The sequence below is a fragment of the Salvelinus sp. IW2-2015 genome, linkage group LG4q.2, assembly GCF_002910315.2.
Source record: "Salvelinus sp. IW2-2015 linkage group LG4q.2, ASM291031v2, whole genome shotgun sequence".
In the NCBI taxonomy this organism is placed as follows: domain Eukaryota; kingdom Metazoa; phylum Chordata; class Actinopteri; order Salmoniformes; family Salmonidae; genus Salvelinus; species Salvelinus sp. IW2-2015.
Window position 1 is genome coordinate 7,753,518 of NC_036843.1, and position 20,321 is coordinate 7,773,838.

The following is a 20,321-nucleotide window of genomic DNA, read 5'->3' on the forward strand; positions in this document are numbered from 1 at the left end:
TATCAATGGCAATGTGTGCAAAATAGCTACAAAATATACCATTCCTTTAGAAGTACCCTGCTAGCTCCCAAAAGTTACGCAGCATAAAGTGTTTGGCTTTTGTTTTCCTGACAGACGCTGGGGTTCCTGCGGTTCCTGGATTTAACTCTGCTGCTGCAATAAAACAGATCTTGTCCGCTCATCTGACGCTCAACACAGGTTTGTCTCCCTTGCATAGTGTTGTACATTTTTTTGAAGATATTTAGCTAGTAGCTATCACACGTTACAATAGATAACACTCAACAAGCTGGAGATCAATGTTTAGCTTGCTTAGTACTGTTTTTATTTTAGCAGCAACAGTGTACTGGCTTCGTGGTAATGCATTGGAAATAACACCCTTGTTGCTAGCTAAAATTAATTGTAATTTCTCACACGATGCCTCAAACCCCTCGTACATCCGATAGCCTGGTTATTGCAGGTTACGCATTATTACTAGCTATGTTATAAAATACATGCAATATTCATCAGCTAGTCTGAAAAATCAGAACAGTAATTTTGTGGCTTGCAAGGCTGTTGCTATTTATGCTAAATGGGCCGACGTCGCGAAGGCAGCTACTGATACTATCCATATCAGCTAGCCAAACTAGTAGGGTTCATTATACACATCTTTGCTAGTAGCTAAGCAGATAACGTTAGCCTTGAGAAATGTAATGTTTATATTTGACATTGGTATTCATTACAGGTCATCGACAAGTTTTGAAAGGATTGGAGTACCGATATTTGGCAAATAGATGCTGTTGTTGTGCTAAACTGTTAGCAAGCTTGCTCGCTCAGTTTAGTTATAGCAGATGAAATGGCGAAGGTATAGCTAAACAATGGTACACTAGCTAGCTTGCTGACATCTGACAGCTAGCTAACGGAGCCWTGCGGTTTTGAGGCGTCGCTCAAGCTTGGTCGGAATATGCTTTGAAGATGCAAAGCTACTAGCATAGCCAAAGATACTACAGTAGCTAGATAGCAATGTTTGAAAGGTTTAAGAACTCTGCCATAGCTACATCTTACATTTTAATATTATTTAGTAACTGGGGTTATTATTAGCTAGTTGGTCAGATAACTAACGTTAGCTAGCTAGATGAAACTTGCTCAACGCTTGAGCTTTAAGTGAGCTAAACTGTATGCATTAAATGGTGAAAGAACACGTKTTTACTAAAGGATTATCAAGGCAAACTGAATTCTTGTTGATATACATATTTTTCACCGTTTCGCAAAAAAAAAAAGGCCGCTTAGATTTTCAGTTGCAGTGTCATCTTTCATCAGGCCATTTTTTTAATGCCATTCCCTACTCATCAGATCTAGCTAATTCGCATACCTGATATGATACGATGAAACTTGTAGACACACACTCAGATATATTGTATGCTGTGCACTGCCACTGCATATTGTATGTTGTACTTAACTATAGCATAAATCATATTGGCATGACTTAGGTGGCTCACTTGTTTACCTTGCTAGATACTGCAAGTCGATTCAGTCCTTCCTTTAGATTTGACCTGGAGAGGGAATTGTTGTCTTGAGTTTCCTCCTCCACTTGTCTATAGTTCTGTATTTTGGTTTCATGAAATTGATGCTGTTATGATGCTGTCCTGCAACTTTACATGGAGATTATGCTGCAACAATGTCTATTTAAACTGTACTTGTCCCTTACATTTGACAGCATGGTAATGTTGTGCGTTTTTTCTCAAAGATGGACCAGCAGGCCCAGTCCTATATGCTTGCCAGTCTGACGCGGCCCCACTCTGAGCAGCTGTTGCAAGGCCTCCAGCTGTTGCGGCAGGACCATGAGCTGTGCGACATTGTGCTGCGCGTGGGTGAATGCAAGATCCATGCCCACAAAGTGGTGCTGGCGAGCATCAGCCCCTACTTCAAGGCCATGTTCACGGGCAACCTGTCAGAGAAGGAGACCTCCGAGGTGGAGTTCCAGTGCATTGACGAGGCTGCGCTACAGGTAATGCTTGTTTAAGCTCACTGTCATCATTTGGAAGATTTCACTGTGTTTCCTAAAAGCACACTTTGTCTGGCTCTTTAATAGCATGATTGTGTTTTTTATTTCTCCTCTTGTAGGCAATCGTTGAGTATGCCTACACTGGCACGGTATTCATCTCACAGGAAAGAGTGGAGTCCCTACTGCCAGCTGCTAACCTGCTCCAGGTCAAGCTGGTGCTGAAGGAGTGCTGCTCCTTCTTAGAGAGTCAGCTAGATGCTGGGAACTGTATAGGCATCTCACGCTTCGCTGAGACCTATGGCTGCCATGATCTCTGCCTGGCTGCCACTAAATTCATCTGTCAGAATTTTGAAGAGGTGTGCCAGACAGAGGAGTTTTTTGAGCTGACACGGGCAGAATTGGATGAAATAGTGTCAAATGACTGTCTGAAGGTGGTAACGGAAGAGACTGTGTTCTACGCCCTGGAGTCGTGGATCAAGTACGATGTGACTGAGCGGCAGAAGCACCTAGCTCAGCTACTGCACTGCGTCCGCTTGCCTTTCCTCAGCGTTAAGTTCCTCACCCGCCTCTACGAGGCCAACCACCTTATCCGGGATGATCACGCCTGCAAGCACCTCCTCAACGAGGCCCTCAAATACCATTTCATGCCTGAGCACCGGCTCTCCTACCAGACAGTGTTGTCCACAAGGCCACGCTGTGCTGCCAAAGTGCTCCTTGCTGTGGGAGGCAAGGCTGGACTCTTTGCCACCCTCGAGAGGTAATGCTGAGCCCAAAACAGAATCATTCAAAACTGTTTGTCAACCCCCCCCCCCATTTTTTTTTTTGTAAGTTTAAAAAATATATATAAATATGTAGATTCTTAATTTGTTTAATGTGAATTAGAAAGAAATTGAATAAATGTAACTTATTTCTTTCTCTCGTAGCATGGAAATGTACTTCCCTCAAACGGATTCATGGATTGGGCTTGCCCCTCTTAGTGTGCCCCGCTATGAGTTTGGAGTGGCAGTGTTGGACCAGAAGGTGTATGTGGTGGGTGGCATCGCCACACACATGCGACAGGGCATTAGCTACCGGAGACATGAGAGCACAGTGGAGAGCTGGGACCCTGACAGCAACACGTGGTCCACAGTGGAGCGCATGGCAGAGTGTCGCAGCACCCTGGGGGTGGTGGTCTTGGCTGGGGAGCTCTATGCCCTTGGGGGCTATGATGGCCAGTACTACCTACAGTCTGTAGAAAAATATGTCCCCAAAGTGAAGGAGTGGCAGCCTGTGGCACCTATGACCAAGTCACGCAGCTGCTTTGCCACGGCTGTGCTGGATGGCATGGTCTATGCCATTGGTGGCTATGGCCCCGCCCATATGAACAGGTACGTTTTCACTTCATCTAGTCTATTCAATAGAAAGTGGTGGTATTATGGATTTTCACAGGCTTTGCTTATGAGGTTCCAATAGGCTTTTGAAATACTAGGTCTACTTCAAAACCTGCCGTCAACCTTTTTGTTCCTACACATGACAGTTTTCACATCAGAAAGGTTATTTATGGTAGACCCCACAACCTTTGAATGCTTTGATTCATCCATTCAAAGAGTTTCAGCCCCCTACTCTGTTACTAGCCTGCAGTGCAACCCATATTCTGTAAAATCAAGATTTGTTGTCTTCTACTCAGATGGTTATACAGTGCCCTCTGTAATTATTGGAACAGCGAAGCATTTTTTCTTCTTTTGGCTCTATACTTTAAAAGATGGGATTTGAAATCAAGCAATGACTGATGTTGAAGTGCAGACTGTCAGCTTTTTAATTTGTTGGGATTTTCACCTTTTAGAAATTACAGCACTTTGTGTAGATAGCCCCCCTCCCATTTTAGGGGAGCAAAAGTATTGGGACAAATTCACTTGTGTATTAAAAAGYTTAGTATTTGGTCCCATATTTATAACACGCAATGACTACGTCAAGTCTGTGATGCTGCATTTGTTTATTTTGGTTGTTTCAGATTATTTTGTGCCCAATAGAAATTAATGGRAAATTAATCATTACTGTCATTTTGTAGTCACTTTTATTGTGAATAAAATATGTTTCTAAACACTTCTATATGAATGTGGATGCTACCATGACTACAGATAATCCTGAATGAATCATGAATAATGATGAGTGACAAAGTTAGATGCAGAAATATCATACTACCATATTCTATTCTTATTTACAATAAAAGTGACTCCAAAATGACACACTATATTATTTACCATTTAATTTCTATTGGCCACAAAATAATCTGAAACAACCAAAAAACCAGCAAATGCATCCAACAAATTTGTAGAGTCACACGCTTGATGTAGTCATTGTGTGCTATGAATATGGGATCAAATACTTAACTTTTTACTACTTTAATACACAAGTGCCCCAATACTTTTGCTCCCCTAATATAGGGGGACTGTGTACAAAAAGTGCTGTAATTTCTAAATGGTTCACCGATATGGATGAAAATACCCTCAAATGAAAGCTGACAGTCTGCACTTTAACCTCGTAGTCATTGTTTGATTTCAAATCCRAACTTTTAAAGCATAGATCCAAAAGAAGGAATGTCCCAATAATTACAGCGGGCACTGTAGTTGCTTTCWTAGAATAAGTGCTGCCTTGCTGGTTAGACCTCTTGTCGACTAGAGGGATGTGTTGTTACAGTTTCCTTGACTCCCCAAACCCCTCAGGAGAATGTGTTTGGACAGGGAAGCTGTGGGGACTTAGTTGTTCAAAGGTAATTCCCAAATTGACAGTTTTCCGACAACGTTGTCGAGGGTTTCATCGCTTTGATATTGCCAGAAAATATAGGACTAGAATAGATGGCCTCATTAAATGGGGCTGCATTGGTTTGTGATGACAATGGCACAGCTATATAATGTCTAAGAGCAAGAGTGAATTGTATTGGCTTTGATACAGGAAAAAGTGAGTCAGTCATTTTATGATGGCTATAATTCCTGCTACTGTACTCACCTGTTTAAAAAGACAGCAGTGATATTGTCAATGCACAGTATCACTAACTGTGCCACTTGAAGGACAGTGTTTAATTTATTAACTCTGTCTCTCTAGTGTGGAGCGGTACGACCCCAGCAAGGATGCCTGGGAAATGGTAGCCCCCATGGCAGACAAACGGATCAATTTTGCCGTTGGTGTCATGCTAGGGTTCATATTTGTGGTTGGGGGACACAACGGGGTATCACATCTGTCCAGCATTGAGCGGTATGACCCACACCAGAACCAGTGGACAGCCTGTCGGCCCATGAATGAACCACGCACAGGTGAGCTGGGAAATTACTACAAGGTTTATGTTGATGCTGGGAAGTTGACCATTCATATTGCATGGCCAGGAATAACCATTTATAATATTTATCTTCCCAGGGGTTGGCTCCGCGATCGTGGACAACTATCTCTATGTGGTGGGGGGTCACTCGGGATCATCCTACCTGAACACTGTCCAGCGATACGACCCCATCACAGACAGCTGGCTGGACTCAAGCGGCATGATGTACTGCCGCTGTAACTTTGGCATGACTGCTCTTTGACCCATGGCACCCCTGGGTAGGACTCCTTAAGAAGAGAGAGAGAGATGAGCCCGGCTGGCCCCAGGGAACCACAGATGGCCAGAGTGAACAATCATGTCTGGGTGGAGGAGAGGAGCAGATCACCATGTATCTTGTCACAGAGAAGAGATGATTGCTGCTGGACCACAATGACAACTTTTCACAGGACTGTGGGTGAAAACTGTCACTTTTTTAAATTGTAGACTTTTTTTGTGTTCATTTGTTTTTTTTCTGCTATGAACAGAACATGTTCCATTTTTTTTTTTTTTTCTAGATCTTTAAAGTATGTGTGTGGCGCAGAGTGTCTGTATGCTTGTGAGTAGACGCATGATTGTTCTTCTGTGTCTGTGTGCAGGACTAAAGCTCAGGCAAGGTGATCGGCTCACAGTTTGAAATGTCTGCATCTAAATCAGTGCTTCACAAAGAGAGATCTGAATATTTATATTCACTTAAAGGGCTGCCTTTTTTTTTCTCTGTAAATAATTTAAATTAAAAGAAATGTATAGATATTAATATCCTCTAGTGCATTGCCTGTAAATGTTTTTTTGCACTGGGTTACTAGTTATGGTATGTGTGTATACATGTATTTGATTCAAGGGTTGAAGAAGAGGTTGTGAAGGATTAACAAACCCCACTGAATTCTCTTGAGTACTTGCCACCTGTCTTTCATCCTCGGAGCAATTGCTAAATCCCCATCTTACGGCTTCTGTTAAATCTTCCTGAGGTAGGGTCACACTTCATCCCTCTTCATAAGTGTTGAAAAGTTATCCTGTCCCGCTTTTCACTGCTGGGTTTGTACACAATACTAACTGGTGCTATTAGGATTCAGGATTCAGCTGTTGTCTGTGTTGCCTCATTGTATCAGGTGTCTTTTATTTGTTTTTCTGTGTTGTAGATGTTGGTTGTGCATCAAAATGCCCCCATGCTATAAAGCAGTGTCTTGCTAGAAGGCAAGCTTGTGACTGGAATACCTCAACCACCAGTCTTTACTTTGAGCCCCATTTTTTAAAAATTGGACTCGTTAGGTACCGTCTATGGATACATTTATGATCTGACGCTTTCTCTCTTGAGCCCCACGGCTGTCATCCGTTTAGCGATAGTTTGTCTGAAACATTGTCCCTGCATTAAGTAGTGGATCTGGCTGTATGGCTCACTGCCAATTTCCTCACAAAGAAAGTCTGAGATTGTTGGTCTCTAATGGGTTAGGAAGAAGCCTAGCGGTTAAGAGCGTTGGGCCAGTAACCGAATGGTCGCTGGTTTGAATCCTTGAGCCGACTAGGGGAAAAATCTCTGTCCCCTTGAGTAAGGCACTTAACCCTAATTGCTCCTGCAAGTCGTTCTGGATAAGAGTGTCTGCTAAATGCCTAAAATGTAATGACCCCTACACCCCCTTTCTTTGCTTGCTTGCTTGCTCTGATGAAGCATGTGTGAGAAGCCACATGTGGCCAAGGTCTTCCTGAGGAGCTTAGGCAAGAGTGGATATACACAGCCTTGTGAAGTGCCAAAAGATGACCTGCTTTCACAAGTCTGGTGTAACRTTCTCCTGTGTGCCAGACTCAAAATGGTTATTTTCKCTGCTAATGCATAGTACGTGTGACATTCTGTCATATGGATGGGGTGGATATGGAGCAGTAAGGGCTGTGTTCTATGTCAAGCAAAATTGTCACTGTCACAAACTATTTGGACCTCGGAGAGAGACATGGCAGACAGACAAGGGCATGGAGACATGACTGAGCTCAAAGCGCTCGCCTGGGTTAGATGGCTGCAGYCCGAGTCTGGGTGTTGTAGCTTTGGGCCACGCTGAAGGACAGGTAACACGAGGCTACAGATAGAGAAACTCAATCCCTGTTGGTCCAGAGTGTAAGAGCAGTTTCCTTGTATTGTACATGAGGAAAACTTAAAGTGAGCTCTGCATTGCACTTACCAAACTTATTGATGAGTAGTGCAACTTCAATTTGTACATGGGTCTCAATTTAGGTTCATGGAATTTAAACAATGCAATACATTTGTGGATACAATTATTTTTGCTTTGAATTTAGCCTCAAAAGTCAAGGTGTTTCATATTGCTGTGACATTATCACACGTTTTATATTGTCTGAAAGACCACCACCGTTCAAACCTTTTGTCTGTTTTCCCCATCCCACTTTGCATTGTGTGCTCTRATCTTTGAAGAGCTATTAACAATGTTGTGCAAGTCAGTTCACATGTACTGGGGAAAGTTTGCAGACAATCAAATGGATTGTAATTCCAGTAAAAATCCCAGTTTGCATGTAATGTAAGATTGGCACAAGACTGACTGTATGGGTCTTGCTCTAAGCCATCTGATCTAGTCTCTCACCAGAGAGCAGCCTTGCAGTTACAGTGCTGCAGTGTTGTGTTCCATTTACACACTTGTCAATTGTGATTACCTATACTCTTTAGCTCTTACCCTCTAAAACGTTACCTTGGATTAATAATAAGAAAGGGACCCCCCCCCCCCCCCAAACATCTTAAGACTGTTTATTCTGCTCTAGCAATAAGAGACCATTGCAGCATCAGCGTATTGGGAGCATTGTCTTTAAATGCTGATGGTTGAATCTTAGGCGATGTTAAATTGCCTTTAAAAGTGAATTTATTTCTAAAACAAGTTGTTTCATGGTTAAACCTGCTGCTGTTTTTTCCTCATCTTGGAATAGTGGGCTTTAACATTTCAGTGGAAACATCTAAATTAATCTATGATTGCAAAAAAAGTTTACGCTGCCATGGGATGGAAGTAAATATACKATTTCAACCTGCATGAATGTACAGCTCCTATTCACATAACCATTAATTGGTTTTCATTTTCTTCAGATGTCCTTCGTATGAATAYTCAACCCAAATCCAACATATTGCAATAGGTGAAATATGACATCCTTGGAACATCCTAAGATAACTTAGTGCACATAGTATAAAATGAACTAATACTGTATTACTTTAACCATTTTAATTGAATAGTCTTATCCCTTTTAYATTTTCTTGCAATTGTGCTTTTCTGTTTCAATTCTTGATGTTAGGCATTTGTCCATCTACAACAGCTTGGGAGGATGAGCCAGAACAGAGTGAAAATCGCGCAGGCATGATTGTCTGCAGCTGCCATCCATTGTCAAGCAGTTGATACTACTACTACATATAGAAAGATGTTATCCTTGGGGATATTGAAGATAACATACATTTTAGGGATGAATGTATACAGACTTAGTTTTTACTGTGCTGTGGAGGGAAACTTGACTCTACGTGGAATCTGAAACCGTGAAACTGCAAAATGAAGGGATGTATAGCTAAATGTGAAGTTATTTAAGAAAAATAAYTGTGTACTTTTATCATGCCCTAACCATGTCTTGTTTTGCCACCACTCACCAAAGTGCTTGTTTTACTTATGAATGCAGAGGGAATACTAAAATCAAGTCTGGAAAAGACTTGTCTGAGAAAGTCATTTGAAACTGATGTCATTGTTAGCCAAATTACCACTGCTTCTTTTACATTTCCCATGAGTGTCTGAACTGGCTTACGGTGATAATGTTAAATTCTATATCCTGTGGATTATTACTGGAACTACAAGAACCTTGATGTAGAAGCTGTATCTTTTTCCAAAATGTTATCATGCTTTGATTGAACATACATTTTAGCCAGTTTGTGTGTGCCGTCGTACCCAGTTAAAATTAATAAATGCCTGCCTTAAAGGTACGCTGTTCTTTGGCTCTTGTTTCTTAGTTATGGTGCACACGAGCAARGAAAACAAACACGTTCGCATATAAAATTTGTATTGGTTTAAAAAAAAGACTTAAGAATGAAAAGCATAGATACACACATGAACAAGTATTTTTGCTCTAAGAGTTTCATTATGTAGTTCTGTCAAGAATGAAATTGTACACTGATAAATTGKCAAAAGGCACAATGTGATGGTTCAATGCTCTGTTCATTTCTAAATGAGCAAATGCATTACAAAATCACATTTGTATACTAATATTTACAGGTTTGACATCTTTAGATTGGGATGTAATTTACCTTATTGAATTGTGCAGGATATCATATGCTACTATGAAAGGCAAACAAGCAAGCACTCAAGAAGCACTTCTGTAATGTCACTGTGCTGGGGTACTTGTAATTACTGACATTTAAGACAGAACTGATTTTATACAATTATTGGAGCATGTATTCTAACAATCACTGACATTTTCACTTCCATCAAGTAGTCAGCAGCATACCACTGCCGGCTTGCTTCTGAAGCTAAACAGGGTTGGTCCTGGTCAGTCCCTGGATGGGAGACCAGATGCTGCTGGAAGTGGTGTTGGAGGGCCAATAGGAGGCACTCTTTCCTCTGGTCTAAAAAATATCCCAATGCCCCAGGGCAGTGACTGGGGACACTGCCCTATGTTAAGGTGCAGTCTTTTGGATGGGACGTTAACGGGTGTCCGACTCTCTGAGGTCATTAAAGATCCCATTGGCACTTATCGTAAGAGTAGGGGTGTTAACCCCGGTGTCCTGGCTAAAATTCCCAATCTGGCGTTCAAACCATCAGCCACCTAATAATCCCGTTTACAATTGGCTCATTCATCCCCCTCCTCTCCCCTGTAACTATCCCCAGGTCGTTGCTGTAAATGAGAATGTGTCTCAGTCAACTTACCTGGTAAAATAATGGATAAATAAAAATAATATGGACAACTTAAAACAGCAAGTAAATCAAGGATAATGATTGAATTTCCACAAAATACAAAGCAATACTTAAATGGTTTCAAAACTACAGTGGAAATAGTATTTAAAAAAGCACCAGTTTAATCTGAAGTCAGGGCTGGTATGCACAATTAGATTGTAGTATTGTACCAACTCTCACAGAAGCTTTGCTGGTCTAGCTTATATACCCTGTTGACAAGTCTACATCAAAGTTGAATTAGCTGAATTTGCTTCTCTGAATGCCATCCCACCCAAGAGAACACGCTGCAAGCAAACCTTTCAACAAACATTTATGCAGTAAAGCTATGAGTTCATTCTTCAATATGCATACCTGCCCAGAACTACTATAGTTCATACATATATTCTTGGATTCCAAGCATGGCCAAAGAGAAGACGCACTTATCACTTTGCACACAGTTTCAGAGGCAACAGTAAGGCAAAATAGAGCACATCACTTCAAAAATAATCTTAAAGTATAAAACAGAAGAAGGAAGTTGTTGACATGTCATAAAATATGATTGTGCTAAACAAAAAGTTATGGTATGTTCTCACTGAGGAATGAAAGACAAAACCATGATTAACCAAATGTAAGGTAAAGGATTATTTTTCTTGTGAATTAAGGGCAACAAAAAGAAAGACAGGAAGGTGTAAGTGTAGGTGAGCAATTTTCTAAAGATTCCTTTCTATTAGTGCTGTTGAGTGTCTCCCTCCTTCCTTCCTTCCGTGTCCCGTCAGGACCCTGGTGACAAAGTTGGGGTTAATTCAGTTTTGGTTCAATTCTATTCAGGAGAATTTTAATTCAAGTAAGTAATGAAAAATGGATCTGACCCCATCCCTGTTTGGTTACCTTTGTGCACCTCATTTGTCTGAGGCGCGGATGTAGACAAGGGAAGAGAGCAGCAGGAGTTCAGGGGGCTTGTTTAACAGGATCAGYTTGTCGCTCCTCAGCCCGTCATAGTGCATCCAGTAGCCYTCTATCTGGAAGGCTGCAGAGTAGTGATGCTCTTCCTTGTTGAAGAGTGTGGCGCCTTCCAGTGAGTACCTATTGAAAAGCACAGAGACGGTTGTATTTTTTAGCATGTTAAAAAACTGTCTCGGTTACCAGAAAACGCTTAATGAAATCAATGAAAATAGCAAAGTACAGGCAAGGAGGTTACTGTTTCAACAAAATAAAAAAAACAGACTGCCGATATTGACATTAAATGAACAACCAGGGAGAAAAAGAACAGCATCAGACAATGAGGCTGGGATTGGAGTCCTCCTGCTCTACATGGTTTCCTTACCTGTGTTGGGACAGAGCCAGATGGTAAGGAACGTAGGACAGCTCCTCAGACTTCCATAGCTGCATGTTGAGAATGACAAAAGGAGGTGGGCCATGGCAGAAGACCCTCTGAGAAAACTCCCTCAACCCATTACACCTGCAGAACAGACAGGAAATCAGTCAGCATCATAGAAAAGACCAGGAGAGATTATAGGATATGATGGTTCAACATTCACGTTATGTCTCACCCCAGTTCTTTGCAGAGAATGATTTTGGGACAGAAGAACTCCTCCACCGCTGACTGAATGGGATCTCTATGGGGCAGCTCATGAGGAGGACTGGGAAAGAAGAACAAGGSTAAGAAGTCAGACTCTGAACACCATGTAGTTAGGGTTAGCTCTAACCAGTATCAGGCTACATAGATGCATTTACACGAACCTAATTCATAATTTTAATCTCCACCAGAAAGAAAAGCACCTATGAAAACGACTGAAATAGTTGGGATTTGGTAATAGGTATAGTCCACTGTCTAAATATAGCCCACCGTGGGTAAACATASCTTTATAAGGCTCTGGCAGAGATTGAACCAGAGCTGTTTAGAAACCAACTGCTCTCTTCATTATTTTCTACTGCGAGCCAGGATTATGCTCAATTCTTTCCAATTCAAGTAGTAAACAGGATACAGAATTGCAATATAATTGAATTTAGTGAAATTCAAATGCCTCTTCTATTCAACACTGAGTGTATAAAACATTAGGAACACCTTCCTAATATTGAGTTGTACACCCTTTTGCCGTCAGAACAGAATCAATTTGTTGGGGCATGGACTCCACAAAGGTGTCGAAAGCGTTCCACAGGGATGCTGGCCCATATTGACTCAAATGCTTCCCACAGTTGTGTCAAGTTGGCTGGATGTCCTTTAGGTGGTGGACCATTCTTTATACACACGGGAAACTGTTGAGTGAAAAACCCTTCAGAATTTTGGGAGATGCCCTTTATTTACTTCCCTAGAGTCAGACGAACTCGTGGATACCATTTTTGTGTCTCTGTGTCCAGTACGAAGGAAGTTAGAGGTAGTTTTGCGAGCCAATGCTAACTAGCATTAGCACAATGACTGGAAGTCTATGGGTATCTACTAGCCTAAAGGCATCTGCCAAAATCCCGAAGAATACCTTTAACCTGTCTCCTTCCCTTCATCTACACTGATTGAAGTGGATACAACAAGTGACATCAATAAGGGTTCATAGCTTTCACCTGGATTCACCTGGTCAGTCTGTGATGGAAAGAGCAGGTGTTTCTKATGTTTTGTACACTCAGAGTATATTATGTGTAGGTCTATACAAATATACATCTTGTATATAAAACATCAAGCATGTCATTGTATACATTCATATAAAATATTGATGAAACAATTGATAAAAAATAAAAAAAACACTAAATTCACTGAGAATATATTACATGAAAGAACAACACTCCAAGTCGCATCTTCTGGCCTTTGACCATTTACTTGGATTCCTTACATCGTAATCATTGTTAAGAGYTTTTTGTGCAAATCGAACATTAGGTACTATATTRATTGAATACTATATAAATCCTATAAATTGAAATGGCCAATTAGGGTYCAATCAACAAAATGTTGTAGAAATGCTTATCTTATCTGTTTCTAACTACAAACAATTTCAGAACAATCGGAGATGGTGGGTGTRAAAATCTTCTTTTATGTGCTTTTTGAAGTGGAACAACCCACCTGCCAGATTCAATTAAACTCTTATGTTCTATGACTTCGWGGAATTTCTTTGAATTGCACYGAATWAAAAATTKTACTTCCTGKCACTCAAACTCTGCAACATGTGYGGTGTGGCCAATTCAATTTCAACTCATGAGTTGAATGGGAGTCAATTCTAAAATTCTGAATTGAGCACAACCCTGCTGTGAGCATTATAGACAGCTGGGCCTTATTTTAGTCAAGCAGCGAGTCAAAGGGGAGAAATAAAAGCTTCTTGAAGACAGGTGTAGACCAGCTGTCCAGAAGAATTAGCAAAGCAAGCAATAGAAACAGGGAAGGCCCTCCCATTTGGACATAGTCCAGTTCACCCCACTGAACTAATTGAGTTCATACTTTATTTGTAGTAACTAACTATTAATTTCTATACTAATGAAGGATCACTGTAATCTGATCAGAAACTCTGGGAGATAAGGAACAAAGAAAATCCTCCCACACTGACCAGCTATCAAACTTAGACTTACAGCCTCTGCCTCTCTTACTTGATGTTGATGGTTCTCTGTAAGAACTCCTGGAAGCGAGCAGGACAGCTCCAGTTGGTYCATAGGCTCTCCTGCATAGTGGACAGCATTGTCTCTAAGTTCTTGGTGAAGTTCTCATGTTCGTTACCAAACAGGTCGATCTCCAACGCTGCATGGTGGATCACTGAGCGGTACTGCCTTTTGGACATCCTGTCCCAGATCCACAGCATCTTAACGGTGGTGTAGTCATACGAGTCCATCAGGTAGAGGAAATGCTCTACAAACTGCCTGCCCAGAAAGATGCCCACCTCCCGGGGAAAGCTGTGGTTGTCTCTCAGTATTATATAGAGGATCATGAGGAACCCATCAATTGTGCAGGTGTTCTTTAGGCTTATCTTAACATACAGAGGGGTGCATGAGATGGCCCTCCTCCCCGCCCTGATGGTGTAGACACCCCCCCATGGGAGCACAGGCCTCCAAAAGGAACGGTCCTCTTCTTCATTGTTGTTGATGGATGCACGGATCTCCTCAAACAAAGTCTTTGTCCTAAGGAGACAACATGAAGGTATAAGTTATCATTCTCCTAGGCTAAGGGGTGAAGTTGATTTTAAGCACAGAGCGAGGCTCACCTTATATCCTCAATCCTAAATCTTCCTTATGACTAATAAGGMTTTTCCTGTATGGTCTTGATGAAGGAAGGTATTCATCATTTACTAAATGCCTAATTKATTAAAGTACAAATGAGTGTACTGCAAAACATCCCTCAAGCCAGAGCCCAAGGGATCACCTTGTAAACGTTAGCAAGCAAACTGTCTGATGATGACATGCACATTTGCAATGCAATCCCAGGTAAATTACATAAAATGTTATGTTACATGCTTCGTAAACAACAGGTGTAGACTAACAGTGAAATGCTTACAGTGCAGAGAATAAGAAAGATAAATAGAAAAATAATAACACGAGGAATAAATACAGCTAACGTTAGTTACATTTAAAAAATATATATTATCAGTTTTTAGTRAGCATTGTTATTGTAGTCAACATAATTTGATAAATTGAATAGAAGATGAACATGGCAGCTAACGTCAGTTAGCTATAATTAATACTCTMGCACGCAAACTGCAACACACGTCATGGTATACGCCATCTGACGTTAGTTGGCAGACCATTAAGCTAGTTAAGTACCTCCATTGTAACTAGCTAGTATTAACGCTAGCTAGCTTTGAATATAGCTAGTTAGATAGTTAGCTACCTAGCTAAGTGCAGCCTTCTAAAACCTAGTGTTGATGCGTTTAGTTGTCGATGCAATATTGAATACTGTTGATGTCGGTTAATCTACTGTTTGGCAAGATATTTAGTTATTGGTTTGCTAGCCTAGRTAGCTAGCCCCGCCAATGAAATTTAGCTAGCTAACGCGTTACCTTTCAATTTGCAGATTATCTTCGGTACTTGAAATTAGGGTTCTGAGGTCTTCTGTGTCGGTCAAAATGCAGAATTTGCTCTCCATCGTTCTCTGTATTTCTTCATYTCTTAATTCAGGCCAACAGCCACAAATCCTTATATGACCACTACTAGTATTTTCTATAACCCTCGAGAAAGCTTCAAAACATCCTGAGCAATGTCAAGTTACGCCCATTGCACCACATAGCCACGCCCACATTCATTGTTTTGTTAAGACTTTTTTTTTCCAGAAGTGCAATGCTGCCACCTGCTGTCTGAAAGATCTTTGCTTTTCATGAGATTTTCCACACATCTGCCTCCTCCTCAAGAAGAGGCGCGCAGAGGTGTACATTTTATTGCGTCCTCTGTGGTAGGGGTTTAGTATGATTTTAAGACGCATGTGARTGGCCAACAGTTCCTGCCCTCAACTCAGACTGTTCTCTGGTAGGTTGACCGCATTAACAGCAACACAAATGACTCCACCCACTAGTATCATCGTCTTTAGTTACTTATGCCAATATTCTTAGAAGTTTTTATGGCCATATCGAAAAATTGTACGAGCATTATTGATGTGGGCTACGCTAGCATCGTAGCTCATTTACAACATTACCACCATCAGTAATCAGAATCAAAACCCAGTCAGAGTGAAGAGACAAGCTGAGAGAGAGACTGAGAGGTCATGATCAGATGAGCTCKTGCATTTTTCAGCATGTTCTTAAAAAAGATAGATTTAGAGTTAGGTAAACTTGGATTTTTTTGTCAGGAACATATACAGGATACTACCCTCTACAACATAACCTTCACTCCAAATCAAAACCCACAACCTGGTTTTGGACGTAATTACGGAATCACCTGGAAGGTTTTCAACTACCAAAGATTATTATTCCAACGKTATACAGCAAATGCTCTGGGAAAACAACAGAAACCTGAAAACACCATCCAACCTGGAACTGAGTGAGTAATGTTTAGTCTGAAGCTATATTTTATTTCCAAAAGCCAAGAAGAAAAATACATTACATTAACTTMATAAGGATTGCATGCTAAATTAAGGCTGCCAAGCTTGATACAACTTCAATTAGTCCTGATGTGTCAAGTGAGAATGTCAAAGCCCTTTAGCCCAACAATGGCAGGAGAATTGAACAGTCTACTCCAACCAAATCGAGAGGCCTTAGAAGCTGCCTCCTGCTGTTCAGAGGTAATTCAAATACAGTAAAGAATGATAAGGCAAGAAAAGATCACAAAATGAAGCTCCTTATGAAAAATCAAGAGACACTTTTTGCTGACTATTATAAACATGGGAACATCAGCAACCTTCCACACAAACCATCCCCTGGCATGGCACAGTGCTATATTAGTTAAGAGAGGTGTTGTTAACGAGGGGTGGAAACTCAGGATACTAGACAACGAGGACTCCTGAGTTAGCTAATATAAGTCTCTATAAGTCTGGAACAGTAATGGTACAGGGCAACCCAAAACCGTTTTAGCTGGACTTTCACCTAATCAAAGACTTGGCCCAGCAGGAGAAGCTCTCCCTTGAGAAAGGTACCACCACCCCGAGCGGGTCAGACCAGACCTCTTCGTTATATAAACCCACAGATGAGCAACCCCAAGCGGAAAGTCAACCTCCCAGGACAGAGTACTACTCCCTCAATGAAATTAAGGATACGTTTACCCAGCTGGAGGTAAGGCAGGTGGAGCTGGAACAGCAGGTGATTACACTCCAGTCAGCACAGACCCAGACAACAGTCCAGCACAACAACAACCCCTTAACCAGACCCGGAGAGCTGTAGGTGGAAAGAGACATATCTGCACTCTGGACTGTGGTGAGACAACTTCAAAAATATAAAGAGAAGGAGAAGAACAGAGCACTAGAGGTGAGGATCAGACTGCTAGAGGAGAGGTTGAGGGGGATGGCGTGTGACAGAGGACAACCCACTAGAGGTGGCCACCCCCGCAGAGAAGCCAGCAGAACAGCCCACCTCAGCTCCCGACAAAAGTCTCGACAGCAGAACAGTCCAAACAGTCCAAACCAGACCCTGACCATAGCGTCGACATCACAGCAGAGCAGACAAATGAAGAACCCCAAGCCACCCTAATAACCCTCCTGACAAGGGTACCAGATGCTCAGCAGGCTTTGGTCACATTTACTGACCTGAGGCCAAACCACACGATCAGCAACATTGGACACTTTATGGAGCACAAAGCCTTCACTATCTCATCCTGGAATATCCAAGGCCTGAGGTCATCTGCCTTTGACCTAAAGAGCAGGAACCTGGACTTCATCAAAGAAATCAGAAATACAGACATTGTCATTCTACAAGAAACCTGGTATAGAGGAGACGGACCCACTGGTTGCCCTCTAGGTTACAGAACGCTGGTCGTACCATCCACCAAACTACCAGGTGTGAAACAGGGAAGGGACTCAGGGGGTATGCTAATTTGGTATAGAGCAGACCTAACTCACTCCATTAAATTAATCAAAACAGGAACATTTTACATTTGGCTAGAAATTCAAAAGGAAAATATCTTAACAGAGAAAAATGTCCTCCTGTGTGCTACCTATATCCCCCCACTAGGATACCCATACTTTAATGAAGACAGCTTCTCCATCCTGGAGGGGGAAATCAATCGTTTCCAGGCCCAGGGACATGTACTAGTCTGTGGCAACCTAACTGCCAGAACCGGACAAGAACCTGACACTCTGAGCACACATGGGGGCAAACACCTGCCTGGAGGTGACAGCATTCCTTCCCCCATATGCCCCCCTAGGCACAACTATGACAACATAACCAACAAAAACGGGTCACAACTCCTGCAACTCTGTCGCACGCTAGGTATGTACATAGTCAATGGTAGGCTTCAAGGGGACTCATATGGTAGGTACACCTATAGCTCATCTCTTGGCAGTAGTACTGTAGACTACTTTATCACTGACCTCAACCCAGTCTCTCAGAGTGTTCACAGTCAGCCCACTGACACCCCTATCAGACCACAGCAAAATCACAGTCTACTTAAACAGAGCAATACTCAATCATGAGGCATCAAAGCCAAAGGAACTGAGTAATATTAAGAAATGCTATAGATGGAAGGAATGTAGTTTGGAAACCTACCAAAAAACAATCCCTTTTAGACAACTTCCTGGATAAAACGTTCCACTGTAATAGTGAAGGTGTAAACTTGGCAGTAGAAAATCTTAACAGTATATTTGACCTCTCAGCTTCCCTATCAAATCTAAAAATCTCAAATAGAAAACCGAAGGAAATGAACAACAATGACAAATAGTTTGATGGAGAATGCAAAAATCTAAGAAAGAAATTGAGAAACCTGTCCAACCAAAAACATAGATACCCGGAAAACCTGAGTCTACGCCTTCACTATGGTGAATCACTAAAACAATACAGAAATACACTATGGAAAAAGAATGACCAGCACGTCAGAAATCAGCTCAATGTAATTGAAGAATCCATAGACTCTAACCAATTCTGGGAAAATTGGAAAACACTAAACAAACAACAACACGAAGACTTGTCTATCCAAAATGGAGATGTATGGGTAAACCACTTCTATCTTTTTGGCTCTATAACAAAGAACAAACAGCAAAAACATATACATGATCAAATACAAATCTTAGAATCAACTATTAAAGGCTACCAGAACCCACTGGATTCTCCACACCCTCAACCTAATTGACAACAAACAAACCAAAACAAAGGCGTTCTTCTCATGCTAGTTGATTCAAAAAAGCCTTAGACTAAATTTGGCATGAGGGTCTGCTATACAAATTGATGGAAGTGGTGTTGGGGAAAACATATAACATTATAAAATCCATTTACACAAACACAAGTGTGCGGTAAAAATAGATAAAAAACACACACATTTCTTCCCACATGGCCATGGGGTGAGACAGGGATGCAGCTTAAGCCCCACCCCTCTTCAACATATATATCAACGAATAGGTGAGGGCACTAGAAAAGTCTGCAGCACCGGCTCACCCTCCTAGAATCTGAAGTCAAATGTCTGTTTGCTGATGATCTAGTACTTCTGTCACCAACCAAGGAGGGCCTACAGCTGCACCTAGATCTTCTGCCAGACCTGGGCCCTGACAGTAAATCTCAGTAAGACCAAAATAATTGTGTTCCAAAAGGTCCAGTCGCCAGGATCACAAATACAAATCTCATCTAGACACCGTTGCCCTAGAGCACACAAACTATACATACCTTGGCCTAAACATCAGCGCCACAGGTAACTTCACAAAGCTGTGAACGATCTGAGAGACAAGGCAAGAAGGGCATTCTATGCCATCAAAAGGAACATAAATTCAACATACCAATTAGGATCTGGCTAAAAATACTTTAATCAGTTATAGAACCCATTGCCCTTTATGGTTGTGAGGTCTGGGGTCCGCTCACCACCAAGAATTCACAAAATGGGACCACCCAAATTGAGACTCTGCATGCAGAATTCTGCAAAAATATCCTAAGTGTACAACGTAGAACACCAAATAATGCATGCAGAGCAGAATTAGGCCGATACCCGCTAATTATCAAAATCCAGAAAAGAGCCGTTAAATTCTACAACCACCTAAAAGGAAGCGATTCCAAACCTTCCATAACAAAGCCATCACCTACAGAGAGATAAACCTGGAGAAGAGTCCCCTAAGCAAGCTGGTCCTGGGGCTCTGTTCACAAACACACCCCACAGAGCCCCAGGACAGCAACACAATTAGACCCAACCAAATCATGAGAAACAAAAGAATAATTACTTGACACATTGGAAAGAATTAACAAAAAAACAGAGCAAACGAGAATGCTATTTGGCCTAAACAGAGAGTACACAGTGGCAGAATACCTGACCACTGTGACTGACCCAAACTTAAGGAAAGCTTTGACTATGTATAGACTCAGTGAGCATAGCCTTGCTATTTGGAAAGGCCGCTAGGCAGACCTGGCTCTCAAGAGAAGACAGGCTATGTGCACACTGCCCACAAAATGAGGTGGAAACTGAGCTGCACTTCCTAACCTCCTGCCCAATGTATGGCCATATTAGAGACACATATTTCCCTCAGATTCAGATCCACAAAGAATTCGAAAACAAACCCGATTTTGGTAAACCCCATATCTACTGGGTGAAATAC

At 41.6% G+C, this 20,321-nt stretch overlaps 2 protein-coding genes and 1 pseudogene across 2 annotated transcripts; 2 read left to right on the plus strand and 1 right to left on the minus strand.

Annotated features, from left to right (window-relative positions):
* Positions 1–13: 13 nt before the first annotated feature.
* LOC111963209 (kelch-like protein 28) lies at positions 14–6,388 on the plus strand. The gene is made up of 6 exons (XM_023986509.1): positions 14–198; positions 1,724–1,984; positions 2,101–2,738; positions 2,905–3,348; positions 5,063–5,271; positions 5,372–6,388. The coding sequence occupies exons 2-6, from the start codon at positions 1,724–1,726 to the stop codon at positions 5,533–5,535; spliced, it is 1,716 nt and encodes a 571-aa protein (XP_023842277.1). The 5' UTR covers positions 14–198; the 3' UTR covers positions 5,536–6,388.
* Positions 6,389–10,326: 3,938 nt separating this feature from the next.
* LOC111963210 (uncharacterized protein C14orf28 homolog) lies at positions 10,327–15,534 on the minus strand. Its single transcript, XM_023986510.2, has 6 exons — positions 15,169–15,534; positions 13,769–14,293; positions 11,752–11,841; positions 11,526–11,660; positions 11,090–11,284; positions 10,327–10,981 (listed from the first exon to the last, which is right to left on the minus strand). Exons 1-5 carry the CDS (start codon positions 15,252–15,254, stop codon positions 11,101–11,103), a joined length of 1,020 nt encoding a protein of 339 aa, XP_023842278.1. The 5' UTR covers positions 15,255–15,534; the 3' UTR covers positions 10,327–10,981; positions 11,090–11,100.
* Positions 15,535–15,648: 114 nt separating this feature from the next.
* Positions 15,649–20,321, plus strand: part of LOC111962959 (C-1-tetrahydrofolate synthase, cytoplasmic-like) — a 29,773-nt pseudogene continuing 25,100 nt past the window's right edge.